Source organism: Hordeum vulgare, chromosome 5H (assembly GCF_904849725.1).
Source record: "Hordeum vulgare subsp. vulgare chromosome 5H, MorexV3_pseudomolecules_assembly, whole genome shotgun sequence".
Taxonomy (NCBI): Eukaryota; Viridiplantae; Streptophyta; class Magnoliopsida; order Poales; family Poaceae; genus Hordeum; species Hordeum vulgare.
In genome coordinates this window covers 418,265,425-418,274,146 of record NC_058522.1, presented here as the reverse complement: position 1 = coordinate 418,274,146, position 8,722 = coordinate 418,265,425, and the positions used below count along the sequence as shown (strand labels likewise).

The 8,722-nt window shown below is 44.1% G+C and overlaps 1 protein-coding gene across 1 annotated transcript; it reads left to right on the top strand.

Moving 5' to 3' along the window:
• Positions 1 to 253: 253 nt before the first annotated feature.
• Positions 254 to 4,918, top strand: LOC123395959 (enhanced ethylene response protein 5). The gene is made up of 12 exons (XM_045090982.1): positions 254 to 675; positions 767 to 860; positions 943 to 1,032; positions 1,837 to 1,902; positions 2,075 to 2,164; positions 2,272 to 2,328; positions 2,453 to 2,514; positions 2,599 to 2,686; positions 4,062 to 4,138; positions 4,276 to 4,350; positions 4,433 to 4,538; positions 4,639 to 4,918. The coding sequence occupies exons 1-12, from the start codon at positions 377 to 379 to the stop codon at positions 4,762 to 4,764; spliced, it is 1,230 nt and encodes a 409-aa protein (XP_044946917.1). The 5' UTR covers positions 254 to 376; the 3' UTR covers positions 4,765 to 4,918.
• Positions 4,919 to 8,722: the final 3,804 nt, after the last annotated feature.

The window sequence follows — 8,722 nt, the reverse complement described above, 5'->3', positions numbered from 1 at the left end:
TGATGTGACGGCTTAGTTTTTCGAAGATGCTCATAGGGATAGGATGTGCATGCGTGCGTTTATAGGAATGAATGTACGCTTGTATATTAAACGACTTCGATTGTACTTTTGTAAAAAAAAAGTTGTTTTACCTCGCCTGAGAGGGGCGGAGATGGTAGCAATGAGCAAACCAAGCCAAACCTTACTATGATTTTATCAGTTAATCTCAACCATCGATTTCTCTCACTCGACGGCGAAGATTGGTGATCGTCACCAGCTTGCATAGACCAGAACTACCCCCATCAGATCGAACTCATACTGGTTTCTTCCACACCGTCGGTGACCTCCAAGCCCAAACCCCAACACCCGCGCGGCTCCCGCCGCCGCCGCACCAGAGATGGCGGCGTACCTGAGCATGGGCGAGGCGCACCGCCGTATCTCCGACTACCTCTCCCGCTTGGACGTCGCTATCTCTCAGTCCGACGGCGCCGACCTCGCCTCTCTCCTCGCCATCTCCTCGGCGCCTGCCTCCACTCCGCTCTCCGACGCGCTCGCCGCTTTTCCGGATTTCGCCCGCCTCGCCGCGGACCGCTTCCCCCACCTCTCCGACTTCCTCCCCTTGCTCCTCCGCGCCATTCACTCTCACTCCCTCCGCCGCTTCGGGGACGCCTACTCTTCCTTCGAGAAGGCTGCCAGGTTCGTGCTGCCTTCCTCTCTGCACTCCTTCCGAACAATTTGGATGAATTTATTCAAATTTTTAGAGGATTTGATGTGGTTTTGGTTGCAGCGCGTTCCTGCAGGAGTTCCGGAACTGGGAGACTCCTTGGGCAATGGAGGCGATGCACATAGTGGCGCTTGAGATCAGGCTGCTAGCTGAGAAGGTGAGCTGGGTGGTCGGTTGGTTTGGGTTTGTAAACCTGAGGTTTTGGGGCTCATGTCTGCTTGCTTATAATCTTGGTGTAGGCAGATAGAGAGCTTGTGATGAGCGGGAAGAACCCAGACAAGCTGCAGGCTGCTGGGTCCTTCCTGATGAAGGTTTTCGGGGCACTTGCGGTATGGAATTCTGAAAGCTTTGTTTTGTCTGCATTCTTGAATGGTAATATGAAGTAGCAAGAGTCTGATTCGAATTGAAGGAAATTGCTTGTGATGAGCTTGTGCAATGCAGGTGCCTCAAAGAGGTGCTTAGCAAAAGTGAACATTATTTTCTTGTCACAAAGGGCAGACAAGGTTTTACTTTGTAGCACCTATGCTTGACTAGATACCAGTGGTTACCATGTGCCTAAGAATATAATTGGCTCTTGTCGGTAGATAGTAAGATCATCTAAGCACGCACACAGAGAAAATTGCATTGGAGTAGTTGTAGCTTACTTGGTGTTTAAGGTTGTGGTTCTGCCTAAGGCTTCAAGCGTGACATGTTGAAACATTCTGTACTGCACATGCCCTCTTGTTTGGAAACGACAGATGTTGCCAGAAGAGGAGAAGCTGATGCATTTACATCAACCTAGAGGGTGGTGTTTTTTTTTTTTTTTTTTTGCATAGAAACTGCTCTGAAGTTGCATAATGTTACTGTTTGCACATTTGGTCCCTCTTGTCAATATTGGTGCATTATTGCCTCACTCCCGCCATGGCCTCTAATTCCTGCCTCAGCCACTTATCATCTGTCATATTTATGCATAAAATGAATTCTCTTCTGATAGCTATTTTTCGTGTATATGCTATAATTGTTGGATAGGTGATGTGACTCTTCCAACCGAACATGCAGCAATTATACTTCCTTGATGCAAGCTTTCCTTTATTAAAATGGATATATTCTAAAGATTCTGACTCTTGGTTATTGGTGAATCTCCAACCTTACAGGTTAAAGGACCTAAGCGCGTTGGGGCACTGTATGTTACCTGCCAGCTGTTTAAAATTTATTTCAGGGTAGGTTATTCACTGCAATGTTTTCGTCTAATCTGTAACTTCAGTACTATTATTAAGAAAGCACAAACAGTGTATAGATAGCATACCAAGTGTGGCTGAAGTGTAGTATGCACTAGAATCCCAACATGATTTAAGATACGACGGGCTAACACTTGGTGCTCAAATTATGCAGCTTGGTACTGTTAACCTTTGCCGTAGTGTCATAAGGAGTATTGAAACAGCTAGGAATTTTGATTTTGAAGATTTTCCAGTGAAAGATAAGGTAAGATAAGTAGTAAAAGTCATGGTCTCTCTTCTCTATCAACACAAGGCATTATATTAACATGTATGTTGATCTAATAATAATCTTGATTATTCATGACGGCACAGGTCACTTATATGTATTATACTGGTCGCTTGGAGGTGTTTAATGAGAATTTTCTTGTTGTAAGTTCTCTCACTCTCTCTCCTTCTGTGTGAACATTTTTTTGTATATTCTGCTATGCTAAGTTATTTCGACTATGAAACAATGAGGCTGCTAATATAATTTTTTTGTTCTGGTTTAAATCAGGCTGATCAGAAACTAACTTATGCTTTGATGCATTGTAATCCTCAAAGCGAATCAAATTTGAGGTATTTATATTAAGGGGTGTTTTGTAGCTTGTGATTTGTGGGGTGCACATTTGTTGGAACTACTAATGGTCAGTTCTTTTGTAGGAAAATTTTGAAGTTTCTAATCCCTGTGAAGCTGTCAATTGGTGTTTTGCCAAGGAGGAGCCTCCTGGAGAAGTACAATCTGCTTGAGGTATATATTATATCCTCGTACTCTTTGTTTACTAATGTGAATATGAAGGAGATTGTGGAATGCAATATATGTAGTTTATTCGGTACCACCATTTCCAATTGCAGAGACATTTATCTTAGTTGTTCACAGATATTCCCATGAACATCATTTGTTTCTTTTGTTTTGATTTAATTTACACTTACTACTCCATATGTGAACAATTAGGGTAGAACACTAGGCCATAGGCTCTGATGCTGATGCCATGTCAGTGTGTTGACCTTCAATTTTCAAGAAGCAAGACCTACTAACATTTGGGTGGGACTGGTAGACAACAAAGAGGAATAATGTGGCAGCAATTTGAGTGCATTTGGATACTCTACTGGTATAAGTACATTTCATTAACATGAAGTCTCGTGAGTATATGAGCGTTCTATGTTTAGCTTACCAATTCTTCGACATGATTAACAAGTTAATCTGGACGTGTCAACTTTTTAGTATTATCTCTTACCCTATGGTCTATATGGGATTAGATATGACAAAAGGTTGGGAAATCTACAGTACACATAAGATTTGTGAACCTTTTGAGAACCACGATTAACTTTATCAGAACCTTATCAACATTTATTTACGCTAAATGGAATCTAATTGGCATTCGTTAGGTTCCTGCCCCCTGAGAACAATGATTAGTCACATGTTATGATAAGGCTGGCCATAGTGGGGAGTATCATATAGTAGTATCGTGCATATGATACTATTGTATGATACTACCTCCATAATGCATAATATCATAAACTAGTATCATAGATGACTTCATTTATTGACATGCATGACACATAGTAGCATAGCATTTAACATGTTACAGTATCTACCTATGTTACTCTAACCTTCTCTCTCATCTTTAATTAGCTGCCACATCAGCATGTTCGCTAGTCCCAAGTACATGATACTACCTAAGTTACTCCCACTATGGCCAGCCTAAGACTTAGCCTAGGGATCATTTATTAATGATAAGATTTTGTCTGTTATACAAATTAATGATCAATCTCTTGAGAAAAAGAATCCAAAGTATTAAGAGGCCAGCTTTGCTTTTATTGCCGTGTGATATTATCATAGTTGCACGGTGATTGCTTGTCTTAAATATATACTCCTGTTTTCCATATGGATAACTTAAATTTCTTGCTGTAGTTCGTATCCTCTATCTTGTGTAAGTGATTGATTCATATTGTTTCTTTTATTACTTTTGCGAAATATGCTGTTGCCTTGAATTTATATATTCGGTTTCATAAAGATGCTCTTTTGATGCCGAGGTCATATACCTTAACTGTGTTGTGACTTTACTACTTGGAGATTTCCCGGAACCATTTTGACTTGTGCAAGTGGTAATTTAACCTTTCAGTATGCAGATATTGTGACCTCACTGAGGAGAGGGGATCTCAGGCTTCTTAAGCAAGCCCTTGATAGACATGAAGACCAGTAAGTCCACATATTTGTATGCTGAAAAAGTTTCGACCCTCCGCTATCACTGACTGCTTCCTTCTTTTTTGTATGGAAACATTGATTGCTTGCTTCTGTTTTGTACGGGGACACTGATTGCTTATTTGTCTTGCAAGGCTACTAAAATGTGGTGTCTATCTTGTGTTGGAGAAACTTGAACTCCAGGTCTACCGAAGATTAGTGAAGAAAATGTGAGTGCAAACTCGATGGTGTCCTTGTCGCACTTTTATTTTTTGAATGAACCAATCCTTTTCGATTTGCTTTCTTCTGCAGCCATATCATACAGAGGGAGAAGGAACCATCTAAAGCGCATCAAATCAAGCTGGAGGTCTTGGTAAAGACTCTGCAATGGCTTGGAATCACCATGGACGTGGATGAGGTGCTTATAGAGTCCCACCATATTGTTTTCTTTCTAACCAACAGTATCATGATTTGCTATGCTAATATTGTAATCTAATTTACTCCCTTGCTGCTATCAGGTGGAATGCATCATGGCGTGCCTAATATACAAGAATCTCATAAAAGGATACTTTGCCCACAAAAGCAAAGTTCTTGTGCTCAGCAAACAAGACCCCTTCCCAAAGTTGAACGGGAAGCCCGTTTAGTGCGTAGCGATACCTCGTAAGCTTTGTACACCTGATGAAAGTTTCTATTATCTTTGATGTACTGAACACATAGGTGTATGTAAAATTACCGTGACTCTGATTGTAACAACATTTGTATTTTAGCTGCAATGTTTGTAAACATTTATGGTTGTTAGACGGTTGTTTTCATCGCCTTCAGTGAGTTACACTATTTTATTCTGGATGAACTAAATTTGCAGGTTGCACTTAAGGGTTATATAAAGTTCTCCGCGTTCTCTCCCATTACCTCTCTTGCATTAACCTCGCCACCCACCGATTGCATCTCATCTGCATCGCCTGCTTCGGGCCATGCTGTTTGGTCCTATGGATTTGTTGCCATTTGCTTTTGATACCCAAGTTTTTGTGTTGGATCGTATCTGATGACAATCTATTTGATGCAAATTAATTGGAATAATACTGGATATTATTGGCAGGTTCGGCAGTACCTTCTTGCCTCTAGGTCGATGAAGTCGGAGGATTGGGTGGATGAGGAATTGATGACCAGCTGGTTGCCACGCCGTTCAAGTCGTCAGAGGCTTGCAGATACATAGGCGTACGTACCTGCAGTCCTGCACTGCTGACAAACGAACCTGGTGCCGGTAAGAAATACTATTTGAGAAAAGTTATGACGAGCAAATTGATGCCAACATGCAGTACCTCTGCGTAAACAAATATAAAAATGTTTAGAGCGTTTACGTTTTTATATTTCGAGAGAGTATGACGTTAGAAGCATGAGATAGAAACTGATGATGTATTGTACTATCAACAGTAGCACATTTGTAAATTGTCAGAAGCATGCAACATGTACAACGTCTATAACCGGACCCGCTATTTCACCCCTAAATGTCCGGAACGCCCGCCCTATTAATGTCTAATAAAAAGAATGACCCAACCAGGCATTTTATTTGATCTCCATACGTTCGGGATTGACCGACATCCCTCAAACCCGTTTTAAATATGAGGACGATATGAGGTTGTCCGGTCAGGCACGGTCACGCGCGGACACCCCACTCCACGTCACATCCATCCTAGGCTGTCCCACCTGCAGCCACACATTGGGGGAGACAGCCGACAATGTTGCGCGCCCCATGCATGCCAGCCTCATTGCTGCGCTTGGCCGCTGGCTTGCCTCGAGCGTCCTCGCGCGTCGCTGTGCTTGCATGCTGGCTGCCTTAGCCGGAGCCACCGGGGGCCGACGTGCGTGCTGGACGACGCCGTAGCTGGAGCCGCATGCTCTGAGCGGACGAGCGTGATGGTAAGCGTGCGGGGGCGCAGGGCGGGGCTGGGGCGGACAGGCGGGCAGGCATGCGAGGACGCGGGCGCGACGTACGGGCGTGCTCTCGTGATGCCGCTCACAGCATGCTCGCTGAAATGTATGAGAATATGAGGATTTAAAGTAGGGATTGTGATCGTGTATAAGTAAAAATGAGTGGTCAAAACAAACACACTCGGACACTGATCGAGCGTGTCCGCGGTCGTTTGAGAGACGAGATTTGTTCAATGAGGCTGCTGATGCTCTTATTTAGGTGTCAACATGGAAAGAAAGTTATTTTCAATCAATAGTGAACAAATCACATAGTATGTGGTAAGCAATCTAAACAATAAAAAAACAGTAATTTCATTCAACTTGTAATCAAATTTGTTTGCAGTCCACATGGAAGCAAATTTTGGTTCAACATGGAAGCAGAATGCTAATCAGCAACTGATAATTAGTAACTCAATTTCTTTTGGTTAATGATTTATATGGACCAGCCGGCCGAAAATCTAGCCCGTCGCCTCTCGTGTGAGACGCACATGCTAGTGAAACCATACATCACGCTGATTTGCCCAAATTTGGGCCGGTCGCAACTCCGCATGTCCAATGCATCAATTCCTAATTTTTAGGTCAGGCCCCGCTTTGTTCCCATGCATCTACTTTTGCTTTGCCCCCGAATCACACCATGGCGCATGGACGGAGTGCGGCGAATGGGTGCCGTTGATCTTGTCATGGATGAGTGAAACGGTTAGTCTCGTAGCTCTCCGGGTTGTAGTTTCTCGCCGGCTAGCCACTCTCGCAAAATCACGTCCTCGCTCTTGGGTCAACCGTGTTTCTAGCAAAATAATACAAGGGCACGGTTCCAGCAAACCCAGGACCATAGTTGCATCACGACCGTCGCAAAAAATCTCGTCGTGGTGACCGTCACAGCTCCGCCATCGACGCTGGTGAAACCTCCCACCTCACACCCACTATTGTCGCCTAACGCCGGTCCCAACTAATCAACTCTTTGGTTGTAGCTTTTCATATCGCCACTTCTAGGAGAAACACATGTAGCATCTTCCTCTCGCCCACCTTCCGGTCATCGGTTGCAATTTTTTCTATCAACGGTCGCAACTTTTTGTTGCGCATTATCTAGTTGGAGCTTCTCTCTCACTCGTTGAAACATATCTACGGTCGAAACTTTTCTGTCAACGATTGCAATTATTTCTACTTTTAGCAACACCTGGTTAAAGGCTTTCTCTCTCGTGTGGTTGAAGTTCTTTTCATTGATGGTCGGTGGCTGGTTGAAGCTTTTTCTATAGCGAGTTGAAGCTTTTTTCCATATATCTGATTGAAACTTTTTGTCAGTGGTTCCAGCATTGCCACCGCAATCGCTTGACACCACTCGCTAATGGTTGCTGGACTCGTCCATCACCATTGCAGCATTGCCCCCGGTGCTATTGCAGGTCGTGTGTGCCCTAGACATGAGGATTGTGTGAGAGCTGGAGGAGGACAGAGGCTCCGCTCATGGCGTTCAAGGCCGCACATCAGCACGACAGATGTAGGTGGCAACGCAAATCGCGGGATCAAGAAGCACACGCATGACAGCAAGGGCGAGCGAGTATCCCCTATGAACAAAACTTTTACAATTGGTAGTACGCCACATGTAAGCGCACCAAAGAATTGAGGAGCAACAAACAAAACACATGTCTTTCCTTCCCGGCGTCTCTCCTACCAAGGGAAAAGGCAACTCGGGTTCTTGCCTTCCATCGACGGTGCTGTTGATCTGTCATGTATTTTTATTTTATTTTTGATGTCGTTGCACTCTCAAGATTAAAGATGAATAGAAAATAAATTCTCCTTTGCTCACGCAGTCGCTGTCTTTCCTAAGAAAATAAGGGTTTCTTCGCCTCCCGTCGGCATAGGCGCTTGCCCGGAACGTCCCCGGTGGCCTTAGGACCATGGAGGCGCGATGGATCCCGACCCTTACCATTGGGAGGGCTCCGTTTTAGATGTATTTTTAAGTTTTGTTGGGGTTGGTGTCCTACTCAAAAGACGAGACAGCGGCATCTCCTTGAAATAAGGTTCTCCCCGCCCAGCCCCCGTTTCCGTGGTGTATCTTGCATCGTCGGTGGGTGTGTGAAAGTGTGTCTCTGGCGGATCTGTCTTTGGTGGATTTGTCAGGATTTGTTCGTCATTTGTCTATGTTCGTGTGTTTTCAGGTTGAATACTTTCGATCTATGTTACTCTTCATCGACGACGGCTGTTGTTCTGGCGCACTGGTCTTATGAAGACTTGGCACGACGACTTCATGACTATCTAATATAACAAGATTTGTCCGGCTCCGGTGAGGGAGGGGCGACGATGACGGCGGACCTTTGACTCGCTTCAGTGCTTGTAATCATCGCTAGACCGTCTATGAATTTGAATGTAATTTTTATTATTTCTGATATTCGTTGTACTATCATGCTAATTATGAATGGATTGAATGTTTTTTCAAAAGAAAAATAATAGCATAAAAAAACAGTACGTCACAGGTAATGCAATGCGCGTCAGTCCATCATCACGAGTGGATCACCAACCGTAGCGGGTACCTCAGCCCACCATCAATCTGCAATTCTGCATGTCGATCGAAAAGGCAGTCTGTACGGCGACGATCAATTCGCCACGGATCCTGGTGTCGGGTGGTGCATCACGCCTGTA

Coding starts and splice junctions, on each gene's coding strand:
- LOC123395959 (XM_045090982.1), top strand. CDS start 377: ATGGCGGCGTACCTGAGCATGGGCGAGGCGCACCGCCGTATCTCCGAC. Junction 1,033..1,836: donor AGGTTTTCGGGGCACTTGCG/GTATGGAATTCT, acceptor CCAACCTTACAG/GTTAAAGGACCTAAGCGCGT. Junction 2,165..2,271: donor ATTTTCCAGTGAAAGATAAG/GTAAGATAAGTA, acceptor ATGACGGCACAG/GTCACTTATATGTATTATAC.